Source organism: Antechinus flavipes, chromosome 1 (genome assembly GCF_016432865.1).
Source record: "Antechinus flavipes isolate AdamAnt ecotype Samford, QLD, Australia chromosome 1, AdamAnt_v2, whole genome shotgun sequence".
Lineage (NCBI taxonomy): Eukaryota > Metazoa > Chordata > Mammalia > Dasyuromorphia > Dasyuridae > Antechinus > Antechinus flavipes.
This window is the reverse complement of record NC_067398.1, coordinates 564050533-564074749: the sequence shown is the minus strand read 5'-3', so window position 1 is coordinate 564074749 and position 24217 is coordinate 564050533. Positions and strand designations below refer to the sequence as shown.

Here is a 24217-nt window from a genome sequence, read left to right as displayed (position 1 = left end):
TTGGTAATGTCATATGTCAAGTCCTTAATTTTCTGGGTTAGAATGGGCCAGAGATGTGAGAAATCCTCCCAAAAGAGACCTTTCAAATCATCTTAGAGCCTCTGACACAAAGCTTAAGAAGTCTTTAAAATATGAAGATATTTTCCCCTCTTGGCTCTTCCTATAACTTCAGATCCCCATATAACAAAGAATGAATGAAAATATATTTTGAAGATTTTCTTTTTTTTTTAGGGAGAAGGTCAAAATGACCTCATAATGGAACACTGGTGGCCAGAATCTGAAATAAATAGTCTTGGTGATTTGCTGCTTTTTCACATTTGATTTATACATAAATAGCAAAGAAATATACTGTATGAGTTTGTGGGACTCAAAGGATTCTCACAAAAAAGCCTACATGCGAGCTACTTTGCTAAAAGCTTTACAATTATTATCTGATTTGATCCTCACAACAAACTTCCACAGTAAGTGGAAAGACATACTAAGTGCTATTATTATCTCCCTTTTACAGAAGAAAAAACAGGCAAATAGAAATCAAATGACTTGCCCAGGATCATCCAGCTAGTAAATGTCTGAGGCCATATTTGAATTCAGGTCTTCTTACCTCCAAGCCCAGTACTTTAAAGCCAAAATTTCCTCTTCCTATCTGATCTTTAATAAATTAATTTTGGATTGTAATTAAAAATTGTAAAAATTGTAAAAAAAATTGTAATTAAAAATAACAGAAAACAAAATCACTTTGCTCCTTCAGGATTCTCTTACATTAAAGGCTTAGGTTGTTCATCAGAAAATCCTAGGCCTGATTTAATAATTTCTATCCAAGGTTGTCTCTTTTACAAATTCAGTGTAAGTTCTCTTAGGTTTTTAAAAAATCTATTTTTTATTTTTTAAAACAATAATAGCTTTTTATTTTTCTAAATACATGCAAAGATAGTTTTCAACATTTTACAAAACTTCTTGTTCCAATTTTTTCCCCTTCCTCCTTCTCTTTACTCTCCTCTAGACAGCAAGTGATCCAATATAGGTTACACATGTACAATTCTTCTGAACATATTTCCACATATATCATGCTGCACATTAGGTTTTAGAATTTGTTTTAATTTTAATCATTGGTTCAATTCAGCATCTCTTCATTTGGGAGTTATACCTCTAAAAATATTTATATAAATTCTAATATATATATACATACATATATATATATATATTCTTAAAATGGGGACCATTAAGAAATTTAAATTAAAATCTCAAAAATACAATAGACTCAGACTTGCTTGACATTCAGGAAACTGGAAGGCCCTATTAATCAGTGGCCTACAAATCTATAATGCATTGAAAATTAGTGGTGACCCTGAGTCACTGAAAGATCAAGTGTTTTTTTGAAACATCAAAGAAAAAAACTTCGGATTAGTTTCATCAAGTGAATAGAAGTCTAATTATTTAAAGCCCATGTAATTATCTTTTTAAAATTATACCATATTACATAAATGCTGGTTTTATTCCAGAAATCAAAAATAAAATAAAATTTAAAAATAATCAAAGTAAAAAAAAATCAGTTAATCAAACAAATCAAAGACAAACCTATCCCATGATTATTATACTACGAGTTTATTAGAATATTTTATATCACCTTGTGTCAGTTTAAAGAGCCATGGTGGTTTTTGATATGAGTCATTTGCTTGAATTATAAACACATCCTCCAGGGGAAGTCCTCATGACTCATGCTCCTAGTTGTAGCACTTCCGAAGGCTGGTTATCTCTTCAGACAGCATTCTACAATAACATTTCTTATTTTAAATCCTTATCTCAATTCTTTTGTCTTGTCACTGGGATGTGGAAGCTGAAAGCATGCTGACTGTACTCTAATTTTTATTATTACATTATTATAATTATTAAATGTTATTATGCTATTATTCTTGATTCTAAATGAAACTTAGACCAGCCTGATTTTCATCTCACAATCTTTCCTATGATCCCAAGAGCCAGAGGACACAGAAGTGCAGTGAGCTTTTCCATTTTACTTTAATTTAAAAAAAAAAAAAGCACATTTCTACAGCCTTCCACTATAGCCTTTGGGTTGGAATTAAGCTACAAGGAGAGCAGCACCTGAAGATTTTCTGCAAAGATGTCGGCTTCTTGCCTGCTCTAGACAGAAATAGTATCTCAGGGCTCATTCATTCCACTGCCTAGAAAGCAGTTGGCTCTACAGTATTTGAGTTCAGCATCCTTCCCATATGCCCCCTTGTGGCTCTATCCATAATGACATCATCCCACCTTTGAAGGGCACCTGATGAAAAGCAAAATAAAAAGGGATCCTCTTATTATTCTGCTTCCTTGTTAAGTTTCCCTTGACTATGAGAACTAAAGGGAACAGTTATATTATTTCAACTCTTATGGGAAAGGAGAAGAGGGGGAAGAATAAGCATATTAGGTACTATAATAATTTTACAATTTTTTTACTCATTTACAAATTGTTATGTGTAGAAATATCATCTCGTTTGATCATCACAACAACCCCTGAGGTAACTACTGTTACTGTCCCCCTTTACAGCTGAGAAAACTGAGGCACACCGAGCTGACTTGCCATGGGTCACACAGATAGTAAGTGTCTGAGGCTGGAACTGAATGAATCCATTGTGGCAGTTAGATGCCTCTAGGTAGACATTAGTGCTGCTGCTTGTTCCCACTGGGAGCTCACAGCAGTGGGCTTTGTCTTTTTCCAACTGCATAATTTTGGGGAAGTCACTTATTTTTCCTTAGTCTCACTTACTTTGTGTGTAAAATGAGAGTGTAGGATTAGGCAATTTCTAAAGTCCCCTTCCAGCTCTAAATCTCTGATCCCAAGATCATCTTAAATTGAGATCATCTTTCCCCCTAAATCTGCTTTTCTTTTAATTTTAGACTATGACTTCAACCATGACTAAGGATTGGATATAATGGGTTGAATCTAATTGTGCCTTACCATCATTCCCTGTTGCCTCATCCCCATAAACATTTCCCAGCACTGGCTGCACTTTTACTCATTCCCCCACTCAGCTGGGGAGCCGGAATACTTCTTGTTTTTCACTGCTACTTTGAAGTTTACTCTCCACCCCTATCACTTGATGACCTCTCCTCCTCTGAGCTTACTCATTCCATATCTAACACGCCATGGAAATTCTGGTAGCTGTTGGTCTACCAACATCCTGGACACTCCCCTTTCTTTCTTTAATGAGTTCATAACCAGACTCATAGTCTTTCTCCTTCCCAAATACTGACTTCATAGGCAACTGAATCCTACATATTTTAAAATACTTATTTTATTTTGAGCTTAAGAAATAAAACAAGCATTTCCATAACATAGAATAGAAAAAATATTGCACATGAAATTGCAAATCTATTATGTATAAATTGCTATTTGTTTTAAATATATAATAAAGTTTTCATAGGCAACGGAATCCTACATATTTTAAAATACTTATTTTATTTTGAGCTTAAGAAATAAAACAAGCATTTCCATAACATAGAATAGAAAAAAATGTTGCATATGAAATTGCAAATCTATTATGTATAAATTGCTATTTGTTTTAAATATATAATAAAGTTATCATGTATCTTTCTTTTTTTTCCCCCTCCTTCCCCAGATGACTACCATCAGATACAAATGTGTAAATATGTGTAAAATCATTCTATGCATACTTCTATTTATCAGTTCTTTTTCTGGATCCAGAGAGCATCAGATATAAATATGTAAATATGAGCAAAATCATTCTATGCATATTTCTGTTTATCAGTTCTTTCTCTGAATCCAGAGAGTACCTTCCTTCATATGTCTTTTATAGTTCATTGAGTATTTGTAATATTACAAATAATAGTCAAAATGACTTAGTTGTTCAAAGTTGCTCTTAAAACAATATTGCTATTATCATATACCACATTCTCTTGGACCTGTTCATTTCCCTCTTCATTATTTTGTATAAGTCTATGGACAAAATAAAGAAGTGCACCCCAGTGGATAGAGCACCAGCCCTGAAGTCAGGAGGACCTGAGTTCAAATCTAACCTCAGACCCTTAACACTTCCTAGATGTGTGACCTCAATTGCCTCAGCAAAAAAAAAAAGAAAGAAGAAAAGAAAAAAGAAAGGAAAAAAATAACTCAAACACTCTAAAACCTTCCAGTTCTTCAACATACTCCTTTACCATGACCTCCTCTTCCACCTCATCCCAAATATGCACAGAGATGGTCATAATATTGAAATTGCCATCATCCCAAACGTACCACTTCCATGTTCATGTACTCTGAGATTCCCTTTGATTGTTACCTATTTACTTATAAGTTATACATAGTTATTTGTTGTTTTTTGGTCCCCCATTTGGGGGGACCACTTTTTGGTGACCCCATTTGGTGTTTCCTAGACAAGGGTACTAAAGTGATTTGCATTTCCTTCCATTTTACAGATGAGGAAACTGCGGCAAACAGGGTTGAGTGACTTGCTTAAGGTCACATAGATACTATGCGTCTGAAGCCATATTTGCTTTCAAGAAGGGAATTCTTCCTGATTTCAGGCCTGGTTCTACCTCTCCCTCTGCCTTATAAACCCAATCCTATTGTTTCTCCTCACCTTTTAATTGTGGCTTCAGTCCATCACTTGTGCATTGGCTCTCCTGTGTTCTAGACATCATCTTCACTGCCCTTCATGATTTGCCCCCTCCCATCCGATAAACTTTCTAGTTTCCTTATGCCTGATCCATCCCCACATATTCTATGATCCAGTAACATTGGCCTCCTTACTGTTCTCCCCATAAACATTCTTTCTCTTGACCTCAGACATTTTCACTGTTTTTCATGGCTAGAATTCTGCCTCTTAGCTTCCTTCAAGTTCCAGCTAAAGTCCCACCTTCTGTAAGAAGTCTTCTGGATCTCTCTGTTCATTATCTCCAATTTATCCTGTATACATCCTGTTTGCACATCATATGTTCTCTCCCCCATTAGCCTGTGAGCATCTTGAGAGCAGGAATTGCCTATCATCTTTTCAATTTACGGTGCTTGCATGGTGGCTGGAATACTAAGGGCTCAATAAATATAATAAGCTCTGATTAGTCTAGTCTGCCCAAAAGGTAGGTTCTCTCTCTGTTGAACTCAGGTAAAAACTTCCCGTTGGTTATTCAGTTCAAGGATAATGTTATTTAATAACATTTATATAATGCTGTAAGCTTTACAAAGCATTTTCCTCACAATAATCTTGGGAGATAGTACAAGTGTAATAATTCCCATTTTTTAAAGCTGAGGGAGCTTAAATTGGTTCAAGGTTTGCCCTCTATTTACTATGCTATGGAACTTTTTTTTTTTCAAAAGCAAAAACACCTTCACAGTGGATGTCAGAAAAATGGCCAATGTCAAAAATAGCTATGTCATTATCCCATCCAGTTTTCTGCCTCCCTAGATCAACCTTAATTATATTAGTAAATATCATCTCAGCAGAACGTTTGAGACATTTTCCTAATGCTTCCCTCAGGCTCACCCACCCAACATCCATTTCTCAGAGGGTGTGACTGCTACTTTGTTCAAGTCCTAGGGTAACCTGTTTGGTGTCTGCCCTCACACTAACCCCCATCTGGATGCTTCCTCTTAGCATTCAACCTATAGATTCATTTCTTTAGCAAAGAAACTTACTTAACAGGTATGGCAAGAAGAGTAGTTACAAAATATTTTCCCTAACAAAAGGGGTGGACTGATACTATCCCAAATATACAGAGGAAGATAAAGTGTATGAACTTAAACTACAAGAGTAGTGAAGTACACATGTAGGGACACATATGGCCAAGGAAATCAATAAACATTCATTAAGTGCCTACTATGTGCCAGGCAGTATGCTGTGTTAAAGATGCAAAAAGAAGAAGGCAGTTCTTCTCCTCAAAGAGCTTATATTTTAATGGAGCAAACAACAAAACACACTATATACAGGATAATTAGGAAATGATTAACATAAAGAAGGAAGAACAAGTAAACAGGAAAGGGAATTGCAACCTGTTTATGATATCACCTGAACTTGAAAACATCTATTTTAAAAGTTCTAGTTTTCTGATGACCATTTTCCCCTTACAGGAATAATAGTTGAATGAATGAATGAAGAAGCTTCAAGTACTTATTATATGCCAGGAACTATATTAAGCACTATGAATACTAATGCAAGAAAGGAGTCTTTCCTTGACTTCAAGGAGCTTATATTCTATTAGGAAATGAAAACATACACTGGTATATAGTGGGGCAAGGACCAAGGTGTATGCCCCAGTGATGACTTCTTGATCATCTAAAGGTATAAAAAAGGTCCACTTACGTTGAGGTCAAGGCCATTTGGACCAGTGACTGTCCCAAGATCAAAAGTATGACGTCAGACTGTTCCCTGCTGACCAGACACATTTCCATATGTAGAAGAGGAAGGATGATAGAAAAAAAAAAGGTCTAAATATCACAATAGTCATTTTAATCTTTGTAGTAACAAAGACCTGGAGATAAAGTGAGTGCTATTGTTTGGAAATAGCTGAAACACTGCCTCCTCCAAATTATGGTATGTGGATGAAATGGCATTGTGGAATAAAAAATTATAAATATGATGAATTCAGAGAAATATGAAAAGATGTGGATGAGCTGATCCAGAATCAAAAGAATAATATAACCAATGACTACAAATGAAAAGTCACTAAAAGGAAGTAAAATCCTGAGTAATTAAAAAAAAGGAAAAGCCAAGTTCATCAACAGATGATCTCCCCTTCACAGAAAGGCAGCACTAATAGGACTAAATATATATGGATAGACAGGATCCTCGGTTTAGATGTTTTGGGTTTATTGTCTTTTTCTTTTGTCATAAAAGAGGGTGCATTTTGGAAGGAGTGGTATGGAGAAATGTGATGCAAAAAGAAGAGAAAGCAATAAAAGGTATTTTTATTTCTTTTGAAAGAAGCTGAGGATTTTGGTTTCTGGGTCCTGGGCATTAGCTATTAGGCTGAAGGGATAAGATGAGGTGATAAAGAATTTTGTAAATAAATTTGCAAGTAAAACAAAGTGTAAACATAAAGGGTTTGCAAGATTATACGGTGATCAATTCTGATGGACGCGGCTCTTTCCAACAATGAGATGATTGAGGCCAGTTTCAATGACGAAGAGAGCCTCCTGCACCCAGACAGAGGACTGTGGGAAGTGACTGTGGATCACAATCTAGTATTTTCACTTTTTTGTTGTCGTTTGCTTGCATTTTGTTTTCTTTCTCTCTTTTTTAATTTTTTGAGCTGATTCTTCTTGTGCAGTAAGATAATTGTATAAACATATATTATATATATATACATATATATATATAATACACACACACACACATTGGATTTAACGTATTTTTTTTTTTTAATGTATTTAACGTATTGGATTACTTGCCATCTAGGAAAGGAGGGGGAGAGGAGGAAATTTGAAACATAAGGTTTTGCAAGGGTCAATGTTGAAAAATTATCTCTACATATATTTTGAAAATAAAGCTTTAATTAAAAAAAAAATAGATATCCTAGACCAATAAATAAATTAAGGTCTTTAAAGATCCAAATAAATACACAACAGGCATAAAAGCCGCAACCAGTGGAATACAGGAAAGGTCCCAGGCGGTTTGTTAACGCAGTTCTGAGCTGCAGGAAAAATAAAGCAGCAGCGAGCTAACTCCGGAACGGTCACTGCACCCAATGAGCACTTTCCTTTCCCATCCACCCCCGCTTCCCGTGGAAACCGAAAGCGAAATCCCGCTCCCTCTTTCGGCCATCGCTTGCTTTGGTCTAGCGGGGGCCAGGGAGAACCGGATTGGTGGCCGGGGAGCCGGTGGCGCAGGGACGCTGGGAAACTCAGAGCGGCATGGAGGAGCCGCCGGCGCCCGCGAGCGGAGACATCTCCCTGCACAACTTCAATGTGAGACTATGGGAGCAGCTCATCTACTTCCACGTGATGCGGCTGACAGATTCGCTCTTCCTGTGGGTGGGCGCGACGCCCAACCTGCGCAACCTCGCCGTGGCCATGTGCAACCGTTACGTGAGTGGCTGGGCCGGGGCACCCGGGGCCGGGAGCAGCTGCTGGCCGTAGTCGCGGGCCCGGGGCGAGAACGCGGCCCTGGAGCGAGCCCCTGCTGGCGCTGGGCGCGCGCCGGCGCTGCCCGGGAGGGACCTTGTATTTCCTCGGGTGGAGGAGAAGGGGGATTGGCCCAGCGGGGAGCTGGGGAACGAACACGTTCCTCGGAGGCTGCAGGGGCTCCCGGGCAATCTCGCCTTTTATTTTCCTTCGGAAACAAATAAAAAGCGCCAATCCTCCTTCCTTTTTTGCGTTACTGCCCTTCACCGACATCCCTAGAGAAATGAAGGTGGGATAAAGGAGACTGATCACCTAATCCCGTATGATACATTAATCTAACGCTAAGCATGCAAGGTGGGGCGGGGAGGGCGGGTAGAGAGAGGATTTACCTTATGCACCTATGTATTGCCCACGCGGGGGACCCTAATCTTCCCCAGGGAGGACAGATTTTATAACATACATTATAAATGCAATATTACTATTAAAATTCACATATCTTCTCTGCTAAGGAAACCATATCTTATGATAAAGAATAAAAAAAAAAGCAGCAAGGCAAAAGTAATCAACATCAGTCAAGTTTGACACTATATGCAGTGTCCTGCATACATAATTAGCCAGAGGGAGGCAGGTATGTTCTCCCATCACTTCCTGGGGCTAAGTTTCATTATAATTATACAACATTCGGTTTTGATTTTTCTTGTGGTTATCTGTTCCACATATTTTGCTTGTCTTTCTTGTTTTCTGAACTGCTTCATTAATGTATTAATGCTTTGCCTTACTCTTATTAAAACTTTATTTTCCCTGCGTCCTGCTCAGGCCCTCTATCCTGTTTTAATCTTACTTGCCTCTCTTTACAGTCTTGACCTTCTAATTGATAATTTCCATTAATCTCCATTGAACCTTCACTACTGGACTTTTGGCAGAACTTTTATTCTTTACAGATGGATCCCATTCCATGTGACTCCAGTTCCTCAAGCCTCCAGCACTTTCCCCTCCTAGCAGATGGCCTTAGTTTCTGTTGTATTAAGAAAAAGAGGACATCAGCCATGAGTTCAGTCCCTTCTCTTAATCTGTGCCTCAGATCCCTTGATTGATGGTCAGGGATCTCCACGGGTGCTGCCAGTTGACTTGGTCCCAGTTATTGGGTTCGAAGGATTCCTTTTGTCTGACACAAAGAGCAAGCTTGTGCTTGCTTTGCTTTTTCATAAGTTTCATTGAGGGATCATAGATTTAGAGCTTGAAACGATTGTATAGATTTACTAAATTATATTTCCTTTTTTGTAAAAAACAAAACAAACAAAAAAAACACAACCAAACAAATAAACTGTATTAAGTAAGTGACCAAGTCATCTTCTAAGTATTCCTCTTGGTAGGAACTAAATTACCTCTTTAAAATATGTAAACACACACACATACACATATATACAGATATATATGTACATAGGTATGTGTATATATAAATATGTGTATGTGTGTATGTGAAACTAGAAGTAGAGGAACGATAGAGATATATATCTACTTATCTCCATCCTTTCCCCATTTCCAGTTTTCTTTCACTTAGCTCCCTGATATGTAGCCTTCCATTTAGTGAAAACTGGCCTACTTGTAGTTTCTTCACTATCAGCTCAAAGGCTACTTTCTGCAGGAGGCCTTTCTTATTTTTCAGTCAGGAAGACTTATCTTCATGAGTTCAAACCAGGCCTCTGACACTGGACAAGCCCTTTAACTTCTGTTTACCTCAGCTTCCTCAACTGTAAAATGGGAATAATAATAGCATCTATTTCCTAAGACTGACATGAGGACCAGATGAGATATTTGGAAAGCATCTAGCACAGTGGCTGGCTTTTTAGTACTTTTCAGTGCTTCCTTCCTACACCTTCTTCAACACTGCAACACTCTTGTTTGCCTTGTGTAAAGTGAAGCTTCAGTTGTTTTGCTTTGCATTTCTCTTATTCTTGATGATTTGGAACATTTTCTCATGTGGTTATGAATACTTTGCAACTGATCATTTCCTTTGACTAATCAATTGGGGGAATGACTTTTGGTCTTTTCTTAATCTATATCTATGTCAATATCAACTATATACCTGTAGCATCTACATCTGTACCTGTGTCATTAGTTTCGCTCCCTCTTTATGTATATCTTGCACACTAAGCTCTTAGAGAAATTTGATTCAAAGGTTCTCCCCCCTCCCCCCGCCCCCATTTGATTGCTTTCTTTCTTATCTTGAGTACAAAAATCTTGCCTCTTTGAATATTTTTCAGTTTCAGGTAATCAAAATTGTTTATCATTTGTAATTGCCTCTCTTATTTAGTTATTGAATATATATTTTTACCATGTTTAACATATATTCGATTGATTACTTGCTGTCTAGGGGAGGGAGTGGGGAAAAGAGGAAAAATTGGAACACAAGGTTTTGCAAGAGTCACTATTCAAAAATTATCCATGCATATGTTTTGAAAATAAAAAGCTTAAAAAAAAAGAATATATCTCCTCTCTATGGCTATGAGACATATATGATTTCTCTCCCAATTTGGAAAAAATTGTTATAGTCTTTAATAATAAGGTCATGTATTCTTGTAGAATGTAGTATGAAATATAGTATAAAGAGTTGGTCTGTGCCTAATTTCTGTCAGATTTGCCAGCTGTTTTTATCAAATGAGGTTTTCCTAGGTAGGTTATTTTCTACTTTATCAAACAATGGTGTTATTGAGTTTCATTGTTTATTTTCCCTTTTCTAGTCTACACCATCAATCTCTCCCACCTTCCCACCTCTCTGCCTCTATCTTTCCATCTCCATCTGTTTCTGTTTGTCTGTCTGTCTCTCCCCCCCTTCCCTCTCTCTCCCTGCTTCCCTTCCTCCATGTCTGTTTCTCTCTCTCTCTCTCTCTCTCTCTCTCTCTCTCTCTCTCTCTTTCTCTCTCTCTCTCTCTCTCTCTCTCTCTCTCTCTCTTTGTCTTTCTCTCCCTCCCTCTTTCTCTCTCTCTCTGTCTTTCTCTCTCTCTCTCTCTCTCTCTCTCTTTCTCTCTCTCTCTCTCTCTCTCTCTCTCTCTCTCTCTCTCTCCCTCCTCCCCCTCCCCCCCCATCTTCTCTCTTTCCCTATATCTATCCTCTCACCAATGTTGATTGGTCTTGGTGACTGTTGTTTTATAATATAGTTTGAGTTTTAGAAGTGTTATTTCAACCCTTTTAGTAGTACTGCTCTTCATCATTTCCCTCGATATTCTAGATCTTTTGTTTCTCCAAATGAATTTTGTTAGTATTTTGTTGAATTCTGTAATGTAATCATTTTATTTGATTGCTATTGCATTAAAAATATAAATCAACTCAGCTATGAGAACTGAATATTCCTCCAGATATTTAAATTGTTTTTTATTTCTTTAAGTAACACTTTATAATTGATTATATAAAAATAGTTTATGTTCTTTGATAGATCGATTCCCAGATATTTTATGCATTTTGTAGTTTTTTGGAATAAGAATTCCTTTTCTATTACTGCCTCTTGGCCTTTTTACTATTATAAAGAAAATGCAGTTGATTTTTGAGAGTGATCTTTTAATGGACATTGCTGCATTCTCTTTGTAATACTGTTCTCTTGTTTCTGCTTCATTTCATTTTTATTAGTCTATGCACATTTTCCCATGTTTTTCTGAATTTTATTCTTATTTTCACTCAAAGTTAATTACAAACCTTTATTTACTGTATTTTAGCACAGTACTAACTTCTTCAGATTTCACAGTTCTCCTCTGAAACAAATTCTGGCCAAGTAGGTGCAGAAAACTGTTTTGATAGTGCAGTGGGTAGCTAGTGCCCTTACCCAAAACAATGGGATTTTCCTTAACCCTGTAGAAGAACATAGGAGAGTCATTGGAAGGAAGGGGGACTTTTTCCAAACATAGGCAGCTGGTTTGTTACAGGTACATTTGAGGAGATAAGGTGGCCCAGGATGCCACTACTGGTTGCGAAATGGTGGTCCATGCTCCGACCCTAGATTTCCTCTCATTACCCAGTGTTACATCTGCTGCAGAGTGGCAAAGGGAAGTGTTGACTTTCAGCTGTGTTGGGCATTTGATAGCAAGTTCTAGTATCTGGGTTTCACCTTCAGCCGCTTGGTGCTCTTGAGTGCTTGCAGGTGCTACATTAGGGTATCTGAAGGCTGTGCAGACCTTACCTCCTCTTGCATGTAGGAGCAGCCAGGTGGTGCAGTGGATGCAGTGCTGGGCCTGGAGTCAGGAAGATTCATTTTCATAAGTTCAAAATCCAGCCTCACACACTTCCTAGCTGGGCAAGCCATTTAATCCTGTTTGCCTCAGTCTCCTCATCTGTAAAATGATCTGGAGAAGGAAATGGCCAACCCCTTCAGTATCTTTGCCAAGAAAATTTCAAGTAGGGTCATGAGGAGTCAGACTTGATTGGAAACAACTGAACAAAAATATGTGTAGGGCTTTAACACCATCTCTAAGACAAAAGAAGCATTAGAGGTGTGAGTCTTACTCTTGGCTCGAGTCATAGTAATTCATTCTTTGTTTTGTTCTCAGGACTCCATTCCAGTATCTACTTCCCTTCTTGGAGATACGTCTGACACAACCTCCAATTGTCTTGCTCAGCGACTAGGTATGTATGAAATACCTCATTTTACATGGTAGATCTGATGCTAGAAAGGCATTTTAAGTTCACTTAATACCCCCATTTTATTTATTTTTTTTATGCTTTTGTAGTATATTATTTTTTCTATGTACATTTAAAGATACTTTTCAATATTCGTTTTTGTAAAACTTTGTGAAAAACTTCATTTTAAACAGACACGGGAGCTAGCTATTTAAAGGAATGCTGAAACTCCTTTCTTTGTGAGCACATTTTCTTTTAAGGTAATAATTAATTATCAGATATAACCTCTCTGGAAATATAGATTTTTGTCCATAATGCTCATGGAATGGCTTGCCTGGCACAAATACCCTTTTATCTCGAGGCCAGCATTTTCTCAGTTGTGTTGGTTGCCTGCCAATTTTATTGGTGACAGATTTGTTATACAGTGTCTTTAGAGCTTGAAAGTCTGGCTGAGGTTCTCAAAATATGGAACTCTGAAATATTAGAGACCATCCAATCCAGTTCTTACTTACTTAGAAATTGAGGCCAGGAGGGGTTAGATGACCTGCCTGGGTCACAAAGTTAGGTGTGCAAAGTGAGACTAGAATCAAGTTCTCTTAACTCTTAATTCTTTGTATTCATAAGATTTGTGAATAAAGTCTATTGTGATGTATGAAAAATTTGAGAGATATAATTTTTAGGCAGTCATTTTTAAAAATTATGGCTAGAGCATAAATTAACCAAAAAAAAAATCATTTGGCTTTTTCTGATAAACCAAAAAACCCTCATGGAGGGCTCTTGACACATATATCCTTGGAAGAGTGGATGTTCCTGATAGTTGGGGAATCAACTTTGAATGGTTCACAAATAATGAATATTATAAGGAGAGGTGGGTCTGTTGTTATAAGGGGGTGGATTAGGGAGTCCCCTGAACAAAGAGATTCATCTTGTGCCAGATTACTCCCACCTTGGGCAGTGTGTACAGAGGATCTCTCTTCCATCAAGTCAGTGAGCAGTGAACATGGTGAGTTAAGAATTCTACCTACCAGCATGATAAATGTGGAAATATGTTTAGAAGAATTGTACATGTTTAACCTATATTGAATTACTAGGGGATCTAGGGGAAGGAAGGGATAAAAATTTGGAATACAAGGTTTTACAAGGGTGAATATTGAAAACTTATCATTGCATGTATTTTGAAAATAAAAAGCTATTCTCAAAAAAATAAAATACACCAATAACAACAACAACAACAAAGGAAATCTCCTATATCAGCAATGGCCTTTAAAAGTACTGACCAAATATCCTACAGGACTTTATTTCTGAATAAGGAAATAGGACGGAAAAATCTTAATATCATTAGTTGATTATCATTTTAAGAAATAGTTGTTTTTCTAACAAAGTTATGTCTAAGTTTAAAGTCTGGGTCATCATTCTCCTTCTCCCCAACCCATTGGCCCCAGGAATGCCATATACATTGACGCCAGCCTTAGGCCAGAGTGCCAAACTCATCCCTGTGGGCTTATGTTGATTTAGAAAATGGTATATTAATCTCATTTATTTTTTTAATTGAATTTTTATTTATTTTGTTAACTTGTCCAATTATATTTTAATCTAGTTCAAGGAGCAGTTGCTAATACTATAGGTTGTATGTGGGGACTGTGGGGTGGGGTGGGGTGGGGTGTTTGACACCTCTGCCTTAGACCATTTTTACAGGGTTCTAAGGGTATTATGGATAGTTGACACACTTGTGAGAATGAAGAACTAATTTTCTTTGACCCTTTCTGTTGTAAAAATGACCTTAGAAGGTCCACAGTGGCTTGGCTTATATAATTCAAACTATAGCAGACAATTAGACAAAGAATTGAATTATTTCCATCAGATATTTTGGTAATTCAGGCAGGACCAAAATGGATGGCAGAAACTTTTCATATTTATAGGTGCTTAATAAATGTTTCAATTGAAAGAGACCCTGGTTTAGATAATGAGGAAAGCAAGGCTAGTCTAGAGGAGAAACAGGGAGAGGATAGGTTTAAAGCACAATAAAAGTAGTCTTCATTTCTTGAGGCCTTTAGGTCTAAAAAAAGGAATTGGCATTTTATTGATTAGCTTGAGACCAAAAAATTTAAAGGAAGTACTTTCAAACTTGAATGTGTCTAGGATTCTTATTGCCCATGAATTATTGCAAATTCTGAATTAGTGCAATCTATATTTGTTTTGTTATTCATTCAGTTCAGTTCTGTCTGACTCTTTGTGATCCCTTTTGGGGTTATTTTTGGGGCAAATGGTTTGCCATTTCCTTCTTTAGCTCTCTCTCTTTTTTTTTAAACAGACGAAGATATTTGGGTAAAAAGGGTTAAGTGACTTGCCTAGGCACTGTGTTAAATGGTAGGGAGACACATTTCAAGAGAAATGGTCCCTGTGCTTAGAGCAATTATAGTCTACTCTAGCATGATAATCCATATGGGGAAGAGTGGTCAGAGCAGGGTATTTTGCTCTGGGAAGTCACAATGATAGGTGGAGCAATGGGCTAATCAGTTGACTTGCCTTTTGCAGAAACACTACCATTATTGATTTGATAGTTCCCAGGTCAAGAGATGTACAGTACACATTTAGTGTTGGAGAAGATGTCTAGAAAAGCGTAGTTGCTGGGGAAGGCAAAATGGAGGACAGAGACTTTTCTTTTATATCTATAGGTGCTTAATAAATGTTTGAATTGAAAGAGACCCTGGTTTAGATAATGGGGAAGGCAAGGCTGTTGTAGAGGAGAAACAAAGGAGATGATGGGTTTAAAGCACAGTAAAGGTAATCTTAATTTCTTGAAGCCTTTAATTAAAAAAAAAAAAAAAGAATTGGTTATTTTATTGAATAGCCTAAGAACAAAAAATTTAAAGAAAGTATTTTCAAACTTTATTTAATGCGTCTAGAATACTAGAATAACTATTATGAACCTCATGGAGTATGGTACCTACCAATTTCATGGCCTAGTGGATAGAGCTCTAGGCTTGGAGTCAAGAAAATCCATCTTTCTAGTTGAAATCCGGCCTCAGATACTTACTAGCTTCCTGAGTCATTTAACCCTGTTTGCCTCAGTTTTGTCTTCTATAAAATGAGTGGAGAAAGAAATGGCAAACCACTTTAGTATCTTTGCCCAAAAAAACCCCAAATGGGATCACAGAGAATCAGATGTGATTAAAGTATCTCAACAACTGCCTTTGTGACTCATCTTGTACTTATGCTTAATTTTTTTTTTTTTGCATAAAAGTATAGAACTTTACATTTGTCCTTATTACATTTCATCTCATTATGCTTGAGCCCTCCTTCTAGCTGGTTAGAGATCTTTATGGATTTTTATTCTGCCATCCTGTGTATTAGACATCATTATCCTCATTTTACAAATGAGAAAACTAAGACTGAAGGCTTGACTATAGACAAAGTAATAAGTACCTAAGTGATTAATAAAACTTTTAAAGAGAATAGGGCCACTGGAGACCTATCTCTAGGTTGATATTCTTCTGTTAATTCATGAATTTGCGGGGAGGAGGGAATTAAGTAGAATTACTAGTTCTAGATCTCTGTAATTGTACTAATATATAGCTTATAACTGCTGCATAAGAATATATTGCAAGAGACATTGTCAAATGCCTTGCTGAAATTAAAATTTATTCTGTCATTGTTATTTCCCTGATCTGCCAGTGTGAGAACTCTGTTCAGGAAATGTAAGTTAGTTTGGCTTGACTTGACCAATGGCCATCCAGTGATGACCACTTTGTATTTGAAATCCCCATGATTGTTTCTATAGTAATTGTTTTTAGGACTTTGTTGGAAATCCCCAACAGCTTTTTTTGCCTTAGTAAACATACCTTCCTCTTTTTGGTGGCATCTTATTGAAAGAGTTAGGAAGAGTAGATTCCCTTCTCAGAAGCCTCTGGGGACTTTTATCCAATTTCCTGATCTCTCACTTCCAGAAACCAAGTTATTCCACTTTTTGAAAATCAGAAAATTGGCCTGGATCTAGTCTTCAGGCTATGCTCCCATTCTGCCTGATGTATGATCACACATTGATCTCTAGCTGTGGTTTGGAAGTAGACTATAATTGCCCTAAGCACAGGGACCATTTCTCTTGTATGTGTCTTCCTAGCATTTAACACAGTGCCTGCTGTATAATAAGTGAATGATAGTTTTTAATAAAACTAGAATCTGGTCCCAGATACTAACTACCTGTAAGCCTGTGCAAGTCACTTAACCCTTTTAACCTCAACATCTTCATCTGTTTAAAAAAAAAAAAAACAAAAACAAAAAAAAACCAAAAACTAGAGAAGGACTTTCCTCTACCTCAAAGTGTCAAGATTCTGGGCCAGGATTGCCAAGAGTTGTACATTTAATCTCTCCTTAGCAATTCATTTGAATTCACTGGACATCCAGCAAGCACCTACTGTGTGCAAGGAGGCATTCTGGTCTAGACAGGAATAGGAAAACACAAAAGTCAGCTTTGTTCCCCTAAATGTATTCAAGAAGACCTTCACTATTGTGGGATTCATTTCTCTCTTAGCCATGTTTATTCTTCCTCTTATAGTTTAAAATACATTATTAGTATAGATGAGATGATTTTCTCCAAACTGTTTTTGTGAAACTATTAGTGACAGGCAAAATATAGAAATTGAGCTTTCATTCTTGAATTGGGTGAAAGACACTTGAAGTAAAAAAACTCCTTTCTTTTTTTGACATTCCCATTCTGTGATGAATTTTCCTGAAGCTCATCATATACATGTGTGCAAACATGGGATTATTTGACCACAGATTTCCCTTCTTCCCTTTGCTTCCCATTTGTCTGCACAACATAGTAAGTTGAGGAGAGTTATAAAACTGAGGTGATTGAGGAACTAAGCTGCAAAGGCTGAAACTGGACGAGTCCTTGGGGATATTGTATGGATTCTTGTTCAGGCACGGAATGCATTAGGTAATCCTTCCAGCACTGGACATTGGCCAGTGGGCAGATAGATGTGCTGACTTGTCTCGTTAGTGAGTCAGGGGCTGTTTCCTTTTAGTTCTAATAAGCATTTTCCATCATTTTCCCCTTATTAGCTCACTAGTTGGCATTGACTGACACTGTACAAAGCTCTGACTGTATAAACCTGGCCTCTCAGGAATAGCAGTTTAGAACCTAGGACAGCCACACTGCCATCAGACCAATATCTGAATGGAAAAGAAGGTGTTTGAATCATCTACAGAAAGCTCTGGGTGGTACAGTGAGTGCAGAGCCTGGAGTCAGGGGAATTCATATCTCTGAGTTCAAATCCAGCCCCAAACACTTCCCAGCTGAGTGATCAAGGCAAATTATTTAACCTTGTTTGCCTCAGTTTTGTCATTTGTAAAACGAGCTGGAGAAGGAAATTGCAAACCATTTCAGTATATTTAGCAAGAAAACTCAACTCATGAAGAGTTGGACATGACTGAAAAACAAAAATAACATCAGGTTAAGGTCAGTTTTTTAGGGCTAGAAGGCAGGACTTTTTTTTTAATTTTAAAGCTTTTTATTTTCAAAATACAATGCATAGACAACCCTCAACATTCACCCCTCCAACCCTGAACCCCCAATTTTTTCTCTTTTTTTTCCTTCCATCCCTCCCATAGAGGCAAGCAATCTGATAACATGTTAAATATGTGCAGTTCTTTTATACACACCTACACAACTATCGTGCTGCATAAGAAAAATCAGATCAAAAAGGAAAAAAAAAGGAGAAAGAAAACAAAATAGGGTTTTGTGTTTAATACCAAGCAGGTAGAATGTTCTTTCCTTACAAAATAGGTGAGATTGTGAGAAGAGTGAGGGGAAACTGATATTAGTATTGATAGTTGTCTGTAATAATTTATTAAGCACCTTATGCTGGTCATTTTGCCAGGCACTGGGGTTACAAAGAAAGGCAAAAGGAATCTCCTAGGGGGAGATAACAAAGAGCTATGTACGAACTAACTATATATAGGATAATCGGAATTGATCAGCAGGAATGTGCTGGAATTAAGAGAAATTGGGAACGGCTTCCTATAGAAAGTGGGATTTCAGCTGGGACTGGAAGGAAGGTAGGACCTGTTGATGAGGAAGAAGGACTTTCCATGCATGGCAGACAATTAGTGAAAATGTTGAGAGGTGAGTATCTTGTTTCAGGAATAGCCAAGAGGCCAATGTCACTGGGTTGCTGCTGACATGTTGAAGTATGAGGTATAAGAATACTAGTAAGATGGCACAGGTCAAATTGGGAAGGTCTTGAAGTCCAAGCAGATGGTTTTATATTTGATTCTGGAAGTAAAGTAAGAAGCCACTGAAATTTATTGAGTGGAGGGGTAGGTGACAGTGACATCTATTTATCTTAGGGAGTATAATAGAAGAAAATGTGAATTACCCCCTGACTCCTGATATTCCCTATCTTTATTTATTATCCTAGTTTTTCATAATCTAATTTAGATTATCTGAGAAATTGCATTGTGAAAGTAGCAATTCATTTTGGCCAAGAATCCCCTCTGCAGTACTTCCAATAAGTGCTTGAAATTAGCTAACTTTAGGTTGTCCAGGTGATTTAAATCTTTGGGCATCAGTAAGGATGAAACTTTAAGGAGGAGAACTTCAGAGAAAGAATTGTGGAGGGAATAAGTATATTCCAGGCATAGGGAGGAGATGAGTATGCACTTTGTATGCAGGCACACAGAGAGAAAGGACAGTATACAGTTAGGGAATAGGTTCAAAATTCATCAAATTTTACCTTTTTTTTAAATGAAAAACATTTTTTCTCCTCTTCCCCTTCTTTCCCTCCTCACCAAAGGAAAAAAAATCCTTATTACAAAATATGCATAGTTTAGTCATATAAGGAACATTCCCATATTGGTCGTGCTTCAAAATGTGTGTCTGCTCTTACTATTGAGATCCTTATTTCTTCATCAGCAGGTAGGGAACAGTCTTCATTATCAGGCCCAGTTAGTCTTTGCATTGAATTCTTACGTCTTTCAAAGTTGTCTTTACATTTTTTGATTCTGCTCACTTCATTCTGCATCAGTCTTTCCCAAGTTTCTCTGAAAATGTCAATTGCATCACTTTTTTTCTGATATAACATTATTCCATTACATTTATATGCCATCCATTACCCCAATGACGAGCACCTCATTAGTTTTCAATTTTTTAATCTAAAAAGAGAGCTGCTATAAATATTTTTATATGGATGGATCCTTTACCTTTAGCTTTTCTTTCCTTCCTTTCTTTTCCCTTCTCTTTGCCCTAGTAATGGTATCAAAAGAATCCAAAGGAATGTACAGTTTAATAATTTTGGGGAGCATAGTTCCAAATTGCTTTTCAAAATGGCTTGACCAATTCATAGCACCATCAGTAACTTATTAATGTGTGTATTTCTCTGCATCTTGTCCATTATTTCTCATTTTTCTTTTTAATCAGTTTTACCATCCTAGTGAGCCTGAGTTAGAACCTCAGAGTTAATCGTTCTGAATATATGAAAGAGAGTGGTAGGAAATAAGGTTTTGAAAGGTCTTAAGTTGAAGTCAGTCTAAAGAGGTTGTAATATGGTACATTAGACAACAGGGATTTACTGAAAGTGATTTGAGAAAGGAAAATTAACAGGAGACTTCCATATTCAGAACTGTGCATTAATTAGGAGGTATTGTGGAAGCTATATTCTCTTTTTCTCTCCCTCTCTCCTTTTTAAAGCATTACCCAGCACAGCATTTGATACCATAGTAGAGGATTAATAAATATGTATTAAATTTATTGGAATTGAATTCCTTCCAGGCCCCATCTAAAGTAGAGGATGTTTTCATCATGTTTTCTTTCCATATGTATTTTTTCTTGTCCAAGGTTCCCTGGCAGGCAGTAGCATTACAAGGTCCTCTGGGTTCTCCGCCTGCTTCCAGGAGGCTCCTGCATGGACTGGCTGGGTGCTCACATACATGAGATTCCTGAGTGTTATTTCAGTGTCCAGGCTGGATATATTTTTGGTCAGGTTACTGCTGCCACCCAGAGGGCATTATGCTTGTGAGTGCCTCCTATTTCTGGTGGTCAAGAGAGGGACTGCTGCACCCCCCCACCCCCACCCCCTTTAAAAACAGAGGCATGCCAGACTAAAGGACAATTTATTTCCAATATTCTTTTGGTTAGTAAGCATTATTAAATGCTTACTGTGTACATGGTACTGTGCTAAGAAAGACAAAGACAGCCCCTGCTCTTAAGGAGCTCAGTGAGTCAGTAACTATGAAGCATCTTCTATGTATTTGATTTACCTATTTATTTTTTTTTGCCCCAGTTACATTTAAAACACTTTTTTTGCATTTATTTTTAAAATGTTTGAGTTCTAGATTCTCTCCCTTATCCCCACCCACAATTAAGAACCTACACGTGAAGTTAGTTATGTAAAATATTTTCATAACAGTCATGTTGTGAATGAAAACATAGATTTCCCACTCTAATGAAAATAAAAACCCTCAAGTAAAATAGTTTAAAAAGGGAGAGAAAATAAAGTTAAAAAGGGAGCGGGGGTAAGCACCTTCTATGTACCAGGGACTGTGGGGATTCAAAGAAAGGCAGGAGATAATTCTTGCCTTCAAGAGCTTATATTCTTACTGGGGGAAAAGAGGCCAACTAATATGTACTATGTATGGGATAAACAGGAAATAATTAATAGAGGAAAGGCACCCAAATTAATTTAAGTAAGAATTGTCAACCAGACTGGACTAAACTCTAACTTGTGGTTTTCCAAGCTGAACGGAGAGTCAGAAATCAACAAGTTTAATTTCAAAGTGAGGGAAGTGGGCTGACTGGTTATACTGATGTGCCTGGGCCCTGGCCCCAGTGAGGGGGACCTCGGGTTAGCGGGACTAAAGCTTGGTACTTTTACTAATGGCTACAACACGACCTGCAGCCTTGACAGGGATGGGTAATAGCCATAGGCTTCATGATCCGAATTTGTCCCAGCTCAGGGAATACCTAGTATTAGTCAGAGCAACACAGTAATTGTGGGGGATTTTGCCAGATGATGAGTGAAAAAGATTGTTGTTATGTCAAGCTGGGGCACAGCTTGCTTGCTGGACCTTAGTTTTGGAAAACTTTGGAAAACAAGGTGTCTTCTAATATCTTGACATTATGTGAAAGCCCTTAGAATTGGGGATTAGCCAGTGGTTTAGGTCATTGGGGGTGTCTGATTTAATGAAGTCCTATGCCATAGTTAAATTTGCTAGGCCCATAACCAGGCGACTTGGTCACTCTGAACTCTTTCAGGCCTTGGATCTTGGAGTCCTGTACTAGGTATGATATTTGACTGAACCAGACTCAGCCTTTTTCAACTGGATCCTGAGAAAGGGCCTGAAGCCTTCTGGTGTTTATGCAGGTGCTGCTGCCCTGTTGTCTGTAGAAAGGTCATAATATTCAAACCAGCTCTTCTGCTCCTACCCTCTTCTCTCCTCTCCTCCCTTCTTCCCTACCCTCCCTTCTGCTCCCCTCCTTTCCCTTCCTCTTTATTCCTCTTCTCTCTTCTTCCCTTCCCCTTCCTTCCCTTGTGTTCCCTCTCTCTCTCCCTCTCCTTCCCTGCTACTTCCTCCCCCTCTTCTTTCTTCCCTTCTGCTCCCTATCTTTCCCTCTCCTTCTCTACTACTTTCTCCCTTTCTCATTTCTTCCCTTCTGCTCCCTCTTCTTCCTCCCCTTATGCTTCTTCTCCTTCCTTCTCCCCTCCCACTCCCTTTCCCTCCTCTGCTTTTCCCTCTACTCCCCTCTCTTTATCCTTTCCTCACCTCCCCCTTCCTATCCTCGCTCTCTTCTGCTCCTCTCCCTTTCTTTATGCTCCTCTTCTCTCCCTTCTGGTGCCAAAGGTTCCCCCCATTTCAGATTGACATGACACCTGGAGAGCTTGATTTTTCATTCCTGGGTGTGACACTGTGTTCTTTCCTTTTAGCCAGGAAGACTAAAAAACAGGTGTTTGTCAGCTACAATCTTCAAAATACAGACAGCAACTTCACACTGCTCATAGAAAACAGGATCAAGGAAGAAATGGAGGCTTTCCCGGAAAAGTTTTAGCCTGAAAGGAGCATGGTAGCATTTGGTGATTTGTAATTTATGTACATTAAACAGAATAAACTGAGCTTATTTCATAGTATGTCTCACATGGAGTCAGTGTGTTTGAGTTTTGCTTATTTAAATTAACCTTATAATCATTCCCTTGGGCAGCTGGGGGAGCTCAGTTGATGGAGTGCCAGCCTGAAGTCAAGAAGACTCATCTTCATGAGTTCAAATTTGGGCCCAGACACTTATTACCTATGTGACTTGAGCAAGTCACTTAACCATGCTTGCCTCAGTTACCTCATCTGTAAAATGAACTAGAGAAAGAAATGACAAATCACTCCAGTATCTCTGCCAAGAAAACCCCAGATGGGGGTCACGAAGAGTTGGATGGGACGAAACTACAATTTCCTTTATCTATTTAAAAAATTTTTACATTTATGATCAAAATGGCTTGTTTCCCCATTTTCATCTCTTTCATCACTTCCTCTAACTTCTTTTTTCACTTCTTTCTTCAACTTTTCTTCTTCAATCTTTGAATTTTTAATTTCTGATTAGTGGTGTATTCAGCTTTTCATGTATAGATCTACCAAGTCTTTTAAAATTTTCAGGCAGCCCATCTCCTGTGCAGATAATATAATTCGTGTGCCTTTAGTTTGACTTCCTTTTCTTATATCCGTTGTGTGTTGAAATTAGCTCTTTGAGTTTTGAGGGATACTTTTTTTTTTTTTTAATGTTTGCTTCTGATTTTATTGATTTATTTTATTGAAAACCAGTGGAAAACTAGAGTCTCCCTCAATTGAGGCAGAGCTAGCAATACAAACATAATTCTGCTTAGAGAGTTGCCTGAAGCAGAGATATGAAGTGAATTGCCTGTATATGTCATTGTTATGTGTCAGGCATAGAATTCTGGATTCCACAACTGTCTTCTACACCTTCACATGTTATGTTTAGTGCCTTGGAAGACATTTCATATATTGATAATAATAATATATTAAGCTGTTAGGAAATGGACCAGTTGATGGGGTCTATGGGAAGGAAATGTGCTTTGGTAGATTGATTTAGGCCTGGGTTCTCATGAGAAGTTTCAATTCTAATAACATGCATCTCAGATGTGCTGTAACCCTGAACAAAGATTCCAATTCCACATGCCCCAGTTTAAGCTGAGATGTTTACAGCCTGGAAAGGAAGTTAGGGTATTTCTTTAGTCCTGGAGAATAGTTGTTTTTTTCACACACACACACACACACACACACACACACACACACACACTTTTTAAAGGTTATTTTCTAGATTAAAAAAATTGGCCTACATCCTAAGAATGAGTTTGGGGCCACTTCTGAGGCATTTCTGTTACATCCCTGTATTCTTACTTATTCCTTTAATTCTGTAGTGATCTTAGATTTAAAGAGATTGGGATGTGCCTTGGGTGACCACAACACAACCATAACCTCTTCAACCAGACATTACTAAACTTTCATTGTTAAATTGTTAGCAGATAGAAAGACAAT

At 37.7% G+C, this 24217-nt stretch overlaps 1 protein-coding gene across 2 annotated transcripts; it reads left to right on the top strand.

Annotated features, from left to right (window-relative positions):
* Positions 1 to 7805: 7805 nt before the first annotated feature.
* PSMG4 (proteasome assembly chaperone 4) lies at positions 7806 to 22803 on the top strand. 2 transcript variants are annotated; one of them, XM_051970759.1, is made up of 3 exons: positions 7806 to 8035; positions 12610 to 12685; positions 13615 to 13685. In XM_051970759.1, exons 1-3 carry the CDS (start codon positions 7862 to 7864, stop codon positions 13668 to 13670), a joined length of 306 nt encoding a protein of 101 aa, XP_051826719.1. In that variant the 5' UTR covers positions 7806 to 7861; the 3' UTR covers positions 13671 to 13685. The 2 variants fall into 2 exon arrangements, with proteins under 2 accessions (XP_051826719.1, XP_051826718.1); XM_051970758.1 differs by lacking the exon at positions 13615 to 13685 and adding an exon at positions 22603 to 22803 and having other exon boundaries at positions 7816 to 8035.
* Positions 22804 to 24217: the final 1414 nt, after the last annotated feature.

Excerpts from the sequence above, each read along its gene's own strand:
- PSMG4 (XM_051970758.1), top strand. The coding sequence starts at position 7,862 with ATGGAGGAGCCGCCGGCGCCCGCGAGCGGAGACATCTCCCTGCACAAC. Across the intron at positions 8,036-12,609 it reads TGGCCATGTGCAACCGTTAC|GACTCCATTCCAGTATCTAC; the intron begins GTGAGTGGCTGG and ends TTTTGTTCTCAG. Across the intron at positions 12,686-22,602 it reads TTGTCTTGCTCAGCGACTAG|CCAGGAAGACTAAAAAACAG; the intron begins GTATGTATGAAA and ends CTTTCCTTTTAG.